The sequence below is a fragment of the Gouania willdenowi genome, chromosome 12, assembly GCF_900634775.1.
Source record: "Gouania willdenowi chromosome 12, fGouWil2.1, whole genome shotgun sequence".
Taxonomy (NCBI): domain Eukaryota; kingdom Metazoa; phylum Chordata; class Actinopteri; order Blenniiformes; family Gobiesocidae; genus Gouania; species Gouania willdenowi.
In genome coordinates, this window is record NC_041055.1 from 24,639,974 (window position 1) to 24,657,016 (window position 17,043).

At 36.1% G+C, this 17,043-nt stretch overlaps 1 protein-coding gene across 1 annotated transcript in view; it reads left to right on the top strand.

Moving 5' to 3' along the window:
• brinp1 (bone morphogenetic protein/retinoic acid inducible neural-specific 1) overlaps positions 1 to 17,043 on the top strand; it is a 175,924-nt gene that overhangs the window by 147,372 nt on the left and 11,509 nt on the right. Inside the window, exon 6 of the mRNA XM_028462781.1 lies at positions 7,155 to 7,391. Within this exon, the coding sequence (XP_028318582.1) occupies positions 7,155 to 7,391 (237 nt within the window). The remainder of the gene's footprint in view (positions 1 to 7,154; positions 7,392 to 17,043) is intronic.

Consider the following 17,043-nt stretch of genomic DNA (forward strand, 5'->3'; position numbering starts at 1 on the left):
TCATTATGTAAATGAAGCTCAACTATATTTGCAGGAGCTCATGATTGCAGTCATTTTTATTGTGAAACAGTTGAAAAAACTAAAAATTCTTGCAAAATCCTTGAATTATTACATAATATTTCCCCTAATTGAATAAAAACGTTTCCTTTCAGGACTGATATCTATCATTTTTTGTTGGGATATTATCAGTTCCTTGCATATTTTATGGATTATGCATATGTAGAAGTGTAAACTAAGGCACAATAATGTTGACATTACTTGTTTTCCAGCATAAAATCTGTGGCCCACTTGAGATCAAGCTGCTCTGCATTTGGCCCCTGAACTAAAATGAGTTTGACACCCCTACACTGTAAACTAAACACCGTTTTTTTTTTTTTTACATTTTTGGAAAAATTTTGTTAATTGCATTGTGGGATTTGGAATCCCGTAGATGGAGGCATAGAAGTGTAAAAACATTCTTAATTCTTACAGTGATTTCTTGTGTTTTCCCAAAACAAATTCTGCCAAGGTGAATTCCCAACACATTGCTGGTGTTTTTCACAAATTCAATGTTGCGGCAAAACAATGGTGAATGTTTATTTAGAGGTTTACACAGGGAACAAACGAGAACAAAAATGGCATCAAAAAAATCTGGTGAAACACAAAAAAAAAATTGCAGTAATATTGACGTAAAAACCATCTTTTGCATTTGTCTACAGGATCCCACAATGCACCAAACATTTCTGAAAATGTCTGGAAGACAGTAACTGTCTTCAAAATGGCATAAGCCGTACTATGCACTACAAACTCAGTGTGTATATACTGTCTAATATATACATATATATCATATAGTATGATTAGAATAATCAGGATGATGAGCGTTTCCACTGACGTATGCTTCCAAGTTTCCCAGGATGTAGGATGCAAAACCCGAAACACACTGAGGCTAAATATCTGTTGATTCTCCACCTTTGAAAGTTCTGAAAACATTTTAAGCGAGAAAGTGACCAAGTAGAATATCAACATGTGGTCACTGGATTCATAAAACTCGCGGAAACACATTTCTTCCTGACATTGTGCTACTGACTAAACTACTAGTTAACTTCAAAACAAGAGCCCTATTTACAAAAGTGTTAAAAAACTAATGGAAGACCAGAATGGATGCTTTTGTTTTGAAAATGGGGATGTTTGATGTTTAGCTTGAAGCCGGTGTCACAGACTGAGTTTACATTCTGCTTGCAATGCATCATGGGGCGGTTGAGTATGACTAGTGTGCCCACCGTGCATACTTATGTCCCGATATAGTATACATCCGGGTATTTCTCGCAATACTCATTCTTTTCATACTTTCTAATGTGAACGCACTACATACTCTTTTTTACGGGGGGAATATTATCTTTAATTTATTGGTCTATGAGGCCTACACTATAGATTTATCTGATAAAAAAACACTTTTATCCAGCAGCTTTAACTTCTTTTTTTCAGATGATAGCCAAAGAAGTGTAAATACAGTACATGAAGGTAATCATTGGGCAGCATCCTTGTACATTTTTTATTATTTGCACGTCTACCTAACAGCAACAAAACCCCTGTTTTTGCATTTTGAGGTAGAGCCTTTGGAGCTTTCTGTGTGCAAATTGCATGTTCTCCCCTCACGTATTGTATATATGGGTATGTCATCCACTGCTTGCCCGAGGGCTGTTATCGTCTTTCTCATTTCGAAGGAATTATTTTTGTTTTGCTCGATCATTTCTGCACTTGGGCTGAGAGGACATAACAACAAATGTTTTAATATCTCAGCGTGTGCTGGTGTAATACAGCCACCAACGATGAAGAAATTGGAAAGCAAAGGGTGATTGATGGAGTGTATGAGAACATAGGGACAATGGCAGAAAAGTCAAGGGGCCATGTTGGAGTCGGCGTCGGGGAGTATTTTGCGAGTGCGATGAGGTAAGACGATGGAGAATATGTGCAGAGACGGACGAAGAGCGACAGAAAAGCATCCGATTAGAAATGTAGAAAACCTGAGATTGCAAAGTTGATAGTAAAGAATTGAATGTCTGCATCCTAAATTATTCCTGCAGCAATCTTCTGTCACCAACAGACTGATATGAGAAAAAAAAAAGAGCCGCCAGAGTGTGTTGAGGGTAGGGTAGGGTTGGGTTGGTGTGGATGAGCTATGGTTAGACAGAAGAAAGGAGGGAGGGCTGAGGCACTGGGTGTTATTGTGCACCCAGCCGCTGGCACCAGTACTGTCAGTGAGCAGCGTTGATCCGTGAACTTGCCATCTGGATTTTTCCCCACAAATCACATTAAAGTTTCAAGCCCGGGAATACATCAAGCTAAATGAATATTGGATCCAGACAGGCCTGATGGAGAAAAAGCCCCCGTGAAACCAAGTCCTTTGTGGTCAGACATGATCTATCCATCCCCTTTACTCCCACCATCCCTTGTTCTGTCTGCTTCCTTCATCACCGAGGGCCAGAAGTTCCTCTGAAAGATGAAGAATAAAGGGCTTGTCTATTATTTAATAAGCGTAATGTTTGACGAGCAAGTTTGGTTCACATAAATCACAGTAAAATCAAGACCATAAGTTTGTATTAAAACCGAACAAACCTTTTATTAGAGATTGTCCCGTTTGTCCTTCAGACTGTCACTTTTTCTTTTTTTTTATTTTTTTTATCGAGTCTGAAATATGTTTTAATTCATCAAACAAATGAAGGCATAACAGAGAACGCAATTTACCAAAAAATATGACTTGATAATAGCCTTAAATATAGTTCAAAACAGTATCACTGCACTGACAAATTTCCATCATCTATGTTCATTTTATTTTTAAAATGAATGTAAAATAAAATAAAATACAAAGACTGTAGCTTTGATAATGGTGATTGCGCTACTGACACCATGGTTAGAGTCAATTATAATTGTAATTGCGTAATTGAAAATGAATTACAATTGCGTTGTATTCATAATTGTAATTTTAAAAAGCTGTTGCTGCCATAATTCTATTTGTAATGGAGTTTAGATAATTGACTTTGTAATTGTATTTGCCATGAAAATTCTATGAAAATTGTCAATTATAATTTAACGCTAAACTGGGGAATCATGTTATGTACAGTTCTGCACATATGTAGTTGACAATTATTCAAATATGTTCAAAATCAAGCTTTCCCACATTTTACCATTTAAAAATAAAAAATAAAAATAAAAATATATATATACTGTATATATAAATCGAGGGTATACAGACACAGAAAAGGCTCAGATGCACACACCAAAAATATTAAAACCTACAGTCCCCTCCAAAAGTATTGGAACGGCAAAGTCAATTCCTTTCTTTTTGTTGTATACTGACATTTGGGTTTCAGATCAAAACATGAATATGAGACAAAGGTTCATAATTCCAGCTTTTGTTTCATGGTGTTTACATCACGAGCACCTTTTCTTTTAACCCACCCACTTTTCAAGTGAGCAGAAGTATTGGAACAGACATTATTAAATTAACTTAAAGTGAATAACATTTAATATTTGGTAGCATAGCCCTTACTTGCAATAACTGAATCAAGCCTGCGACCCATTGATTTCACCAGACTGTTGCATTCTTCATTCCAGGCCTTTACTGCAGCCTCTTTCACTTCTTGTTTGTTTCTGGGGGTTTTTCTCTTCAGTCTCCTCGTCAGGAGGTAAAATGCTCTATTGGGTTAAGTTCCGGTGATTGACTTGGCCAATCTAAGACCTTCCACTTTTTCCCCTGATGAAGTCCTTTGTTGTGTTGGCAGTGTGTCTTGGGTCATTGTCTTGTTGCATGATGAAGCTTCTCCCAAATTGTTTGGATGCATTTTTCTGTAAATTGCCAGACAAAATGGTTTTGTAGATTTCAGAATTCATTCTGCTGCTATCATCATGAGTTACATCATCAATAAAGACTAGTGAGGCCGTTCCAGAAGCAGCCATGCAAGCCCAAGCCATGACATTACCTCCACCATGCTTCACAGATGAGCTTGTGTGTTTTGGATCATAAGTGCATCCTTTTTATCTCCATACTTTGGCCTTTCCATCACTTTGGTAGAGGTTAATCATGGTCTCATCAGTCCATAAAACTGTTGTGGCTCATCTTTGTACTACTGATGAGTGGTTTGCATCTTGTGGTACGGCCTCTATATTTCTTCTCTCAAAGTTTTCTTCACAGAGTGGATTGTGATACCTTCACCCCTGCCCTGTGGAGGTTGACAGTGATGTCACTGACTGTTCTCTTTGGGTGTTTTTTCACAGCGCTCACAACGTTTGTCATCAACTGCTGTTGATACCCTTGGCCGACCTGTTTGATGTCTGTTGCTCAGTACACCAGTAGTTTCTTTCTTTTTCAGGACATTCCAAATTGTTGTATTGGCTATACCCAATGTTTGTGCAATAGCTCTGAGCGATGTTCCCTTTTCTCGCAGCTTCAAAATGCTTTGTTTTTCTCCTGTAGACAGCTCTCTGGTCTTCATGTTTGTTTAACAGCAAAAACAGTTTTCACAGGTGAAACCCAGAGCCAAAAACAACAACTATTTAATGTTTAAGCGATCAATCTAAAAGGCAACACCTGAGCAACTAGAAACACCCATCAGTCACATGTTCCAGTATTTTTGCTCACTTGAAAAGTGGGTGGGTTCAAAGAAAAGGTGGTGTGTCCTGAGTTGTTTAACACATCTAGATGTAAATACCATGAAAAAAAAGCTGGAATTCTTAATTTTTCTCATAGTCATGTTTTGATCTGAAACAAAGTAATTGACCTTGGAGGGGACTGTATGTTTTCATTAATTAGGAAGCCTAACAAGGTAACCAGTAGATCGGAAATAAATTAGATGATAGATATTTGTTTTTAGTGTATTTTACAGCTAATTTAGGAGCCTTTATCATAAGAGACGCTAACAGAAAGCTAACACATGAGAAAAGTTAGGTTTTATTAAGTTATTTATTTCAGGCTCAGTAATTGAGAGTAATTGTAATTGAGCTTTATTAATTGAGGACGTAATCGTAATTGAACATGGGTAATTGTAAACCTAATTGTAATTGACCCAAACCCTGACTGACACTCCTCTCCACTGTCATGTGTCCTGTTTGAAACAATTTGCTTACTTTTTTACTTTCATTTTCGACCCATTATTGTTGATTTTGCATAAATGGATTTTGTTTCTACCCATAGGTGGAAATAATATGTCAAGTGGAAACACATAATGCAATGATTTATCATTCAATAACATGTTTTGTTCTGGTTCCTGGTTGCATATTTTCTCTGCCGAGGCTACGTCTGTGCTCAAGTGAAACCTATTAAGAAAATATAGCCTCACCGAGATGCATTTTCATAGAAGAAGGAAAAATCGGTTTAGCTACTTTCCAATCCAGTGGCTTGTAGAGCTAGGGATTTATTTTTCTCAGGCCTGGACTGAAGAGAAAAGCCTTTACTGTTCGCTATCCAGACTTCCATTTTATGAGATCCTAGAGTGAGATATCAATTGGATTAGACATGAATAATTATAAAATCTTTGTCAATGATAGTAAAAAAAGGTACATGCAGTATGTACTTGCAGTTTTAGATTAATAGAAGCCTCTGTGTCACAAATATGCTTTTAATATCGTGGATGCTTGCAGACACACTGCAAGCCGAGTAAAAAGGGAGAAAATATTTCATCGCTGAATAATAAAAAGGATACTTCACAAGAAAGAGGGCATCAATCACTCCTCTGAGTTGTCAAAGCACTAGCGACACGCAACAGAACCGACAGTTCAAGTTGAACGAAGGCGAGCTTTGAGGAAGGAAAAAAAAAAAAAAACAGTGCTTATGACAAAAAGTAATCTCGGGAAGGCAGTCACCCATTTCAATGTCACTTTTTCCATTCTGGTGTCTTTTCCCGCACATGTGTGTGTTTAGTGTAGCGGTCACATACCGTATGTGTATCACCCACTGACAAACAGCTCTGATTTTTCTCCTTTTTGTTCTTACTCTGAATACAAAGTTTCTGTCACAGTATTAATTTATCAATGCACTGCAGATAATATACTTTTCTGTGTTTAAATATAATTTCAGACCACTTACTTTCAAACGGAATTTCTACCTGCGATATATCGCGATGTAAATAATTACAAGTACCTTTACAAGTACAAACTGGTATGAAATACAATTTTTTTAAACTTCAGAGAATAAGTAAATAGTAACTAATACAAATATAGTTGTCTCTGTAATAGGCTTGGGTGGGGCCAACGGGGTGGCCCAGAGTGGCACGTGCAACCCCATCCAGATTCACAAAAGACAAATAAAATTGTAGCTTGTACATTTTTTTCATTTTTTTTTTAAACAGGGATAAATCTACAACCTTGTGCAACTCACATGGAATCTAATAATTTTCAAATCAGGTTAGGCCACTTTCCTATTTTTTCACTTTCCAAGCTGTTGTCGTGGCAGTAGTTTTACATATTTGAACTTTAAACATGTAAAGGCATTGTGTGTGTGTGTGTGTTTTTTTTTTTTTTTTTAGGAAAACATTTATTTTATATGTAAGTTGTTGCAGTGAGGAGCTGGCATTTAATCCACACACAAATGATAAACTATTTTATTGAATTAACTACATATCACATGCATTTTGTTTGATGATGTTTAACATGTTTTGTAGCTTCAACATGTGAGGGAAATTTAGGGTAAACGGTATTATTAACTGTGATTTTAAGTGGTTGTTTTATTATTTTAAATTCAGTGTGTCACCTTATTACCGAGTGTGTGCCCGTGCAGTGCCCCCTAGCCGAAATTTCCTAGACCCGCCCTTGGTAATAGGAACAATCATATTTTAAATTATGGTGAGTTGGATTTCTTTGCATTGTCTACAGTTCTATTAATTAGAAAGCTGCTTCTTCTTTCTTCTTCTTTCTTCTTCTTCCTTTTCTTCTTCTTCTTCTTCATCTTCATCTTCATCTTCATCTTCATCATTTTATTTTCATCTATTAACCTGAAGTAGATGGCACCAAGATGTACACACTCCAATACAGTAGGTGGCGATATGCACCTATTCAAGTTGTTTGCAACACGCCAATAACCCGCGCCAAGCTAGAAAAAAAATCTAATTAAAGTGTTGGACACTTATTATAACCATGAGAAAAGACGCTTCATTACTTTCCTACTTGTGTCTGTGTTGCAGGTCTTCAGGTCATTTTCCCAGAATACCTGCAGGAGAAATTTGTCCAGTCAGCGTTGAGCTACATTATGTGCAATGGAGAAGGGGAGTACGTGTGCCACGACAACCAGTGCATCTGTCAATGCTCAGAAGAGTACCCACAATGCAACTGTCCTATTACTGACATCCAGATCATGGAGAACACCCTACTGGGGATGACCGAGTCCTGGGCCGTCTCCTATAAAGACTTTGAGCACTCTGGTAAGCAATTATTAAACATTTATTAGAAGTGGGACGATACGTTGAGTTCACAATACGATACGATAAACCAGGGGTGTCAAACTAATTTTATTTCAAGGGTCAAATACTGAGCCATTTGATCTCAACTGGGCCGCATTCTATACTGGAAAACAAGTAATTTCAACATTATTGTGCCCTAGTTTAAATATAAAATAAGTAAGAAACAATAAGGAATAGGTGATAGATATCACTCCCATTGGGATCCTCACTTTAAATTTCCTCAATTTTGTGACCCATTTTAATTTAATTAAAGGACATTTACTTAAAAATTTGAGGAAAATTGAAAGATTTTGTAAGAATTTTGTTTAACCCTAAAAAAAAGTTTAACCCTAAAAATGACTTCCATTATGCGATATATGCACCGGAAAAATTGTGAACCCCCCCCTCGAAAATATACTTGAGTTTCATTTACACAATGATTAATGTTTTCTCTGTCATTTTTACCTTTCCTGCTGGCCAAATTGGATGCTCCAAAGGGCCGAATTTGGTCCCCGGGCCTTGAGTTTGACACGTGTGTGATAGACAATGTTGGGCTCACAGTAACAATACGATGAAAGTGAATTTCAGCTTGAAAAGTAACCATGTTTTTTTTTTTTTTGAGTGCATCAACTCAATAGGAATATAAAAAGATAAAAAACAAACCATAATTATATAGTAGAATGTGCAATTATGTATATTTTCATCTTATTTGAATCACCTCATTTTATTGTTAGACAAGAATAAATGTGGGTAAAGTTAAAGCACAAGGATGGATGGAAGATTATCTATTATTGATATGATATAAAAAGTGTCCAAACTAACCCTGCCAGCTACAAATAAATATATTTATGTGCTTTGGAAGAAAGTTATTGCTATGTTGCGAGAGTCGTCTTTGGTCACAGATATCTCTAAAGAGGCTTAAAATCCAGAAAGAATAAAAAAAATATACAAAAAAAAATATATATATATATTTTTAAGAAAGAATCCACACACACTAATGTAACTGGTACTCATATTAACTGACACAAGGACATAGACTGGACTGGAGAGCAGGCATTATACATTATACAGTTTATTTTCAGCACAAAAACTAAAGTCTAAGCTACGATTGGCTGATTAGAACCTACTGTCATTCTGCACACCTGGGTTAATTAGAAGAGTTAATGAGGAGATGGGAAACAGGTGAGAGGACGTGTGGATAAAGACAGGGGAGAGAACACAGTCACATAACACAGAACTATGAGAAATATGGGCGTGTCCCGATATCAGCCTGAAAACAAATATTGGATTCAAATTTTGTTTTTTTTTTTTTTTTTTTTTTTTTTTTTTTTTACATATTCATTTTTAATGTATTTTATTCAATTGTAGAATACTGTAGATATTATGTTGAAGGTTAAAATGTATGTAACCAACTGGTTAATAATATTAAATGGGTCAGTTTTTCTCATACCTACTGTTGCTGACTATTGTTCTCTGTTTGAGTAACATCACTTGATTAAGCCTTTTCTAACATTCCACACTACAAAGTCATTATTTTTTTATTTTTTTATTAAAGAAAAAATAAAATAAAAAATGAATGTATGTATGATTCATGCTGATATCAAATCAATATGGGTATTGGTCGATAGGCAAGGCTGCAATATCGGTATCATATCGGAAATGAAAAAGTTGTATCGGGACATCTCTAATGCAAATAAATACAAGAAGTCTGATCTCGTAACACATTTAGGCCCAATAGTATTTTTGTTTGAAAACCCAATTTTAAACATTGAACCTTATTACAAAATATGCATCGAAATTGCATGATTATTTTTTTTCTTTGACACTCTTTATGACATTATTATTATTATTATTATTATTATTATTATTATTATTATTATTATTATTATTATTATTATTATTATTATTATTATTATTTATTTATTTTTGTTTACACTGTTACACTTGTCCTCATCTTATTTTTTGTTTTTATATTTATTGTTTGCACCAACTCACCAAAGCAAATTCCTTTTATTGTGTGAACCGAAACGGTTTCTGATTCTGATGATGAAATACTTACTAATACTTTGTGTTTGATAGTTTTTGTTTAGGCCACTACCTATTGTGAGGGTTGTGTCACAACTGCCTTAAAGTATCAACATTTGTTTTATGGGTGTATGTAAGGCAGTGGTTTCCAAACGGTGTGTGTGTGTGCCATGGGATTTTGTGACAGTGATAGTAATATAGTTATCTTTGTCACATTTTATTTGGCATTAGTAAATAATTATGCACATTTACAGATACTGTACATGATATGAATATTAACACGTGTTATAAAGGCTATTTTGCACAATAGGTGTGCATATAATGTGCATTTTCTTGCATGAATATTGTGCGGCCCCACCAGAATTTCCATACCAAAATCATCACTGTTAATTAGTTATAAATCTAACATTTAATTTTTTTTTTTAAACACTCTGTCATCAAGGTCAGTGGTTCACAAACTGGGGTAACCTTAGGGGTAATTGAATCCCTCTCAGGAGGTACACAGAAACATTTGTCAGTTTAATTTTTTAACATTATTCATTTTTTTATACATGCACACGCACTTTTTTTCTCATCCATCAATATTAATTTGTGACACAACTCTTTAAAATACACCAAAAGGTGAAGTTCAAACTGTAAAATGAGCAAAACATCAGAAATAAATGAATAAAAAAGGCCTAAATTTAAAGTTAATGTTGGCCGAGACACAGGAAAGAGTTTAGACGAGCATGCAGACACAGATAAATAATGTATAACATGAGCTATGGGGTACTTGTGATAAGAAAGTTTGGGAAACACTGATCTAGGTCATTTATATCTCAGAACTCGAGAAGGGTGAGTGGTGAAAACATCATTATGTTTTCATTTATTTGAAAGTTGTCGATGTCAAATCATTCTTGCATTCCTGAATAAAAGAGTGATTTAATTTAGTTCCTTATGATATACTGACTGCTCATAGATTTTGCATAAATATGGGTTGAAAAACAAAGGAAAAGTTACATTGAGTTTGATGTTTTCCAAATACAAATCTTTTCTTTTTTATTTTATGGTCAACACTTTTTTTTCCTTTGTAATTTCTCTAAAATTTTGGTGTAGGAGGTTTTTAAAGCAAGATATCTATAGTGAGAGAAGATGGGGGGTGGTGGTTACCTGACATCTTTGAGAGCATGATGGAGGCGTTTATAAGTTCAGAACGGGGGAAGTGAAGACGTCAGGCTTCTTTGAAGAAAAAGGGGAAAGGAGCTGTGACATGCCTTGGAGGCGAGCAAAGGGAATTCTGACATTTCACGGCTGTGGTTGAAAAAGAGCTCTCAATTGTGTGGTTAATGTTGTTAAACTGTCTCGGGGAGAGCTGTACGTGGGTGCTCGCCTGATGTACAGGTGCACCTGTTTCTGGAGTGTAGAGAGGAGCGACGCTTTGAATCATCTCAAGGAATACTTATTTCTTACCTTCCAATAAACATTACGGATTGCAGGTGTTCTTGCACATTAGGCACATCTGGATTCAGTTGAAAAACGTCAGTGAATGGCCCAAATTGTCATTATTCTATTGGGTTGTTAATTTAATTTTTCATCCTCCACCTGCATTCATGAATTGGATCAAATGAACCATTATTTCTGGGTTTAAATTTTTTCCCGTATTGGAATTCTTCTTTCAATTACTGTTTTTTTTATGATTTCTTTTCTCTGTACAGGGAGATGAAGTTGTTTTAATGCTTTGGTTTTTGCTAAGCATTCACTACAGTAATGCAACGGATTCTAGCGCATCTGAGACAAACACACAGCCAGATTTGTCTATGGCAGCAGGAGGGACATTGGGACAATCCCCCCCACTGCTCACAACACATTTGTAAGGGTAGTAATCTAGAGTAGCTGTCTGAAGGCACAGAGGAAGAGAATGCTTACGCTTTGAAAGTGCTCTATCTCTGAAAGGCTGCGAGGGATTGCATCTTAATATAAATACATGCATGCCATGATAAATCAATTTACATGATTAACAACCTACTTAGATTATCATTTTATAGTATATACTAAGCAATCAAAGGAGTAGGGAAAACACATATAGTGTTGCCAAGTATGTTTGAGATAAACATTGGGGTAAGAAAAAAAATTGCATCAGTTATTGGAACATTGTAAGGTCCTTTTTAGTGATTTTTACATTGTTGGCACTTATCCTGCTTCCTTGTCAAACAGTAAAGTTTTTTTTTTTTTTTTTCCTGTGATTGCGGAAAACAAATGGAAAACAAACCTTTTTTCTTTTTTTTTTTCCTCTCATTCTCCAAGAATTAGGCTCCAACATGACACGAAAATGTGTCACATTCATGTTTGAGGACAAGATCCTGCTTTTTCACGCTATACAGTAGTCAACCGCTATATCGTAGTTCACCTTTCGCGGCTTCTGTGTTTTGCAGATTTTTTTTTTACAGTGCAATTTTGGATGCATTTTTTTTTTTACAGCGTATGAACGCGCTTTGTGTTCTGCGTCCTGATTGGCTAATGCTGCGTTCACCCACCAGCGACACATCCAACTCTGTGAGTTTCACTGCCTGCTGAAGCGAGGAGCTGTGCTCCTTTTTCTCCTCTCATAAACATAAACCACCAGTGAAAAAAGCCGGTGTGATTAGCGGCTAATGCTATGCTAGCTCAGTGCTATAGAGAGAACTTTTACCTGCTACTACCACCTCCTCGCTGATTCTCCTCCACGCCTAATCCTTCCTAGTCTGGTCCTGGTTATAAAGGCCATGTCATACAGCTCCAGGTGGTCACACACAGCTTCTACTCCATGGTTGAATTGGTGAACAGACCGGTGTACGTGTTGACGGCCTGACGTCATCGTCATTAAAGCCTCTGAATGCGTTCGGCATCAATGTCTGATCACTAGCAGTGACTCTGAAGTGCTGTATGTTTGAAAACAGGTTTATGTTTTAAAATCTATGAAGGTTTAACTTTGAGAGTGTTTAAACAAGAGAGAAATGTTAATTCCTGCCTGAGAAAAGTGTATAAAGTGTGTGGTGAGGGGTTTTACAGCCTTAAAACATGCATAATAATAGTAAAAAATAAAGCTGACTACTTTGCGGATTTCGCCTATTGCGGGTTATTTTTAGAACGTAACCAGGGATTACTGTATTTCACAGGAATATTGGTGATTACATGTCAAATAATATGTACAATTCTGCTTACACCGGTAATCCCATTCAAAATCTCTTGAGTAGTGATTGTGTTTGCTTGTGGTTTAAATGGAATACAGAGTAGGGTGGTTCACCAAATCAATTTTCACCAAATTTTGCCAGATCCCTTTTTTCGCTCTGTTTTAAATGACATTGTAAGCATCCGTTACTAAAAATGGAGTCAATTGTTGCACATTTAGGGGTGGAACCCTTTTTCACAATGTTGACATTTTTTTTTTCTTTTCTTTTTTCAGGAATAGTGTTTGATCTTTTTACTCATTTCAGAATCAGAATCAGAAATACTTTGATAATCCCAGGGTGAAATTATTTTCATTACAGCTCCAGATATACAAACAATACAAACAATATATATATATATTATACAAGCCACATCTATTAAAAACAATGTACATATAACTATACATATATAAAATGTCAACTGTACAGTTTAATTATGTGCAGAAAGTACAAAAAGAGCAAAATGAAAAAGACTGTCCGTGTTTGAGTCACGTTACAGAAGGGGGGTGTCCGACTATCTTAGGGAAGCGTATTTAGTATATAGACTATTAATGACCTTACTTATTTTTACATTCTTTGAGTTTCTGATATCTGTGAAAGTTACGCATTCTTTGGTTGAGCAATAAAAATTGTGAGAAAGTGTGCCACCCTCTACTGACGTTATATTGGCTACATTTTTGGTACAAATGTTCAAAATGTCAATATGAACAGGGCAAAATGTGATTTGGTAAAATTTGCAAAACATTGACTTATACCAGAGCTTCATCTGAAGTGTGTTTGATAATGTGTTGTGATGAACAGCTGGGTCAGATTATTATGACACCATTGAAATCTGAAATGGCACTGGTACAAAAACAGGTTTAGCTAATGGTGTATTAGCTGAACTGGTGGTCATTTTACCCGGTGACACGTCATAGCTGAAGTGTCTACAATTACACAAGTGTGTGTGGGTTTTCATGCAAAACAAGAGGGTGCTTTAGCCAAAGATGTTTGTTGACCATATCATACATTTTTTTGGTATTTTTCTGTTTTATACGGGTGGCTGAGGGTCTAGCATTGGTGGCTAACGTCACTCGTGCAACGTACTTTTGTGTGATTTCAACGTAACCATCCCCACTTTGTAAATCACCTGAAACCAATGACATTAGTTGACTCTTTGAACCCTAAATTAGCATGTTTGGTATGATTTTTGGAAGTTTGAAAGCCAGTAAAAGTCATTTAAACAGGGAAAGAAGTAAAGAAATGGAAAGGAAAGAGCAAAGTGTTTTCGAACAGTGTCAAGTAAACACTAAAACGGAAATTTTGAAATTTTGAAACTGAAAATCCTTAGGTTTGTCATTCACATGTACCAGAGATTGTCAAAAACAATTAGCAGCTAACTATTGTTAAAATATAGTGAAGATATTCTGTTGTTGTACATGAATTAATTTGTATTATTAATTAGGAGAGAAGACAAACCTTTTATTTGTTTTGTTTGTTTGTTGTACGCACGGTGGCTTAGTGGTTAGCACATCCGCCTCACAGCAAGAAGGTCCTGGGTTCAAGCCCTGGGGTGGACACTTGGGTCCTTTCTGTGTGGAGTTTGCATGTTCTCCCCGTGCTGCGTGGGTTTCCTCCGGTTACTCCGGCTTCCTCCCACAATCCAAAAACATGACTGTGAGGTTGATTGGAAAGGAGTGAATGAGAGAGTGAATGGTTGTCTGTGTCTGTGTTGCCCTGTGATGGACTGGCGCCCTGTCCAGGGTGTACCCCCGCCAAGCGCCCTATGAGAGCCGGAGATTGGCACCGGCAGACCTGTTAAAACGGGAATAAGCGGGTAAGAAAATGGATGGATGGATGGATGGATGTTTGTTGTACCTTGGGTTGGGATATCTGCCTTGTCTCGTTGCTGACATAAAGCTTGTTTTGTCCGTTAGATTTGGTCAGAATCGGATATATTAAAACATTTAGTCCTTGGATGATTATCATGAGGCTATTTAATATAAGTACATTTAGTATAATGACAATTACTCATAGGGCTCATGAATATACGTATATTGAATACGTCATAAAGAAACAATAAAATAATAATATTTCACATAAACATTATGAAGCTAGCCAGGGTTGGGGTCAATTATAATGTTAATCATGTAATTTGTAATTATTTACAATTTTGATGTAATCGTATGTGAGAAAAAAATAATGCTGTTTTTGTAATTGAACTGTAATTGAGTTGAGATAAATGACTTTTTTAATTGAAATTGGCATGGAAATTCGATTAAAACTGTTATTTACAATGTCATTAAACGCAAAATTGGGGAAGCACGTTGCAGTTATATGACTTACACATATGTCATTAAAAATTATTAAAATGTGTTTCATTTGACTATTTAAAAATAAAAATTAATAAACGAGTATACTGTCAAAAAAAAATGCTCAGACGCCCATACCAAAAATATTAATATCAATATTTTAATTGATTAGGAAGCCTAACAAGGTAATCGATAGATAGGAAATAAATTAGATGATAGATTATATGTTTTAGTGTATTTTACAGCTGATTTAAGAAATGATAACAGAAAACTAACACAAGAAGGTTACATTTTATTAGCTTATTTATTAACAGCTCATTACTTGTGATGAGTTGTATTTTAATTTTAGTAATTGAGAATCTAATTATAATTGACTTTCAGGAGAAAATAATAATTGTACCGTGATTTAATTTTAATTGGAAAAAAATGCTGGTCATCATAATCATAATTGAACATGGATAATTGAAGACAAAATTGTAATTTAAAAATTCAATTGACCCCAACCCTGAAGTTAATCACGTTCTTGCCGTAATCATGTTTTGAAGTAGTTCTGAGTAATAGCTACACTACATGCAGTGCTTGTGTTGTTTTCTTATAAGTTTGCTTGTTAGTGTTTTGTTTTCAAATGTCTACCTCACAAAGACTTTAGCAACGTAATCATTATCTGTCCAGGTTGATCCAGGTAAATAAGCAGCAGACGTGCTTTGTCAATTGTTCTACATTCCTCACAGTTGTTCTTTTTGTCACAAGACTGTCAATAGAACATCTGTGAAACCTTCTTACTGCAACACAATACAGCCATTTTAAAGTGTGGATGAAGAATTTCCTTCATAACCTTCCAATATTAAGTTCCATGGTGTAAAGAGGCATTAGTGCAGTGGTTGTGTAAAGGTTAGAGAAGCTATTTTATGGTTCAAGGAGAGTCCAGTCCACCCAGTTTACCATTAACTGAAGGCTTTTTTTAATGAAGCCCTTCATCCCTAAAGTTCTTCTCTGCTTTTTACAGCAGAGAAGGAATTTAATTTGAAAATTATACAAAAAACTTGTGTTATCCTAATGTTACGTTCACACCAAAATCATGCCTCACGACCTTAGTTGGACGTTTGTTCTCATTGAATCAGACGCTTGTCACCAGCGTAGAAGATGCTCGGGACGCACGTCCAAACAAGTTGGGAAGGGAGCGCGATGAGGGGAGGGGCTTTTCTGTTGCCGGTAGTGTTTATTCGATGGATGATATTGTGGCGATCAGTTACGTTCATAATTCATCCAGTGACTGTGAAGTGGTGGGGAACATTATTGTGTTGAGAAGGCTGTGTTTCCGGTCGGATGTATTTTGGTGCGACTCAGTGTGCCTCACGGTTGGGGAAAGCTCCTGATTGGTCGACGCGCCGCGATATGCCCCAATAGTTCAACAATGCCTACTCCAGGGTCGGCCATGTTGGAGGCGTCGGACGCGCGGCGGGACCTCTCGACGCTCCTAGAAGTCCAACTTATATTGTCTATGTAAACCTGACGCTGTTGATGCGTTTGGTGTGAACGTGCCATAAGTCAGTGTTTCTGAAATAAGGGTACGTGTACCCCCTAGGGGTACGCGATGGCACTACAGGGGGTACTAAAGAGAGAGAGAGAGAGAGAGAGGTGAGATAACCAGAAATAATAAAAAAAAAAAACTGAAATTAATCCATTCAGGAGCCAAGAAAATCTGTGTTTTTCAACCTTGGGGTCGGGATACCATGTGGGGTCACCGGAATTTTCTGAAAAGTCTAAATAGATTTTGAATTTTTGTAATCATTTTTTTTTTTTTTTAGATTAAAAAAGCACACATTCGTAAACAACTGTATGTCTATAATTTTACTTTGTGAAATATAAATCTAGTTCATCTAAAATGCAGGAAAAAAAGAGAAAAAAAAACATCTGAGTTCTAACATGATTAAAACCTGAGTCTAAAAAATGTCTTTGGGGGTCGCTAGCAATGCTTGATATCAAAATGGGGTCACGATCCAAAAAAGGTTGGGAACCACTGCACTACGTATTTTTTCTTTCCACTTATTTACAAATTAGAGTCTTTAAAAGGTGTCATCACTCATTCATTCCATTCTCTATAGTTGTTTTTACCAGCATCACTACTAATAT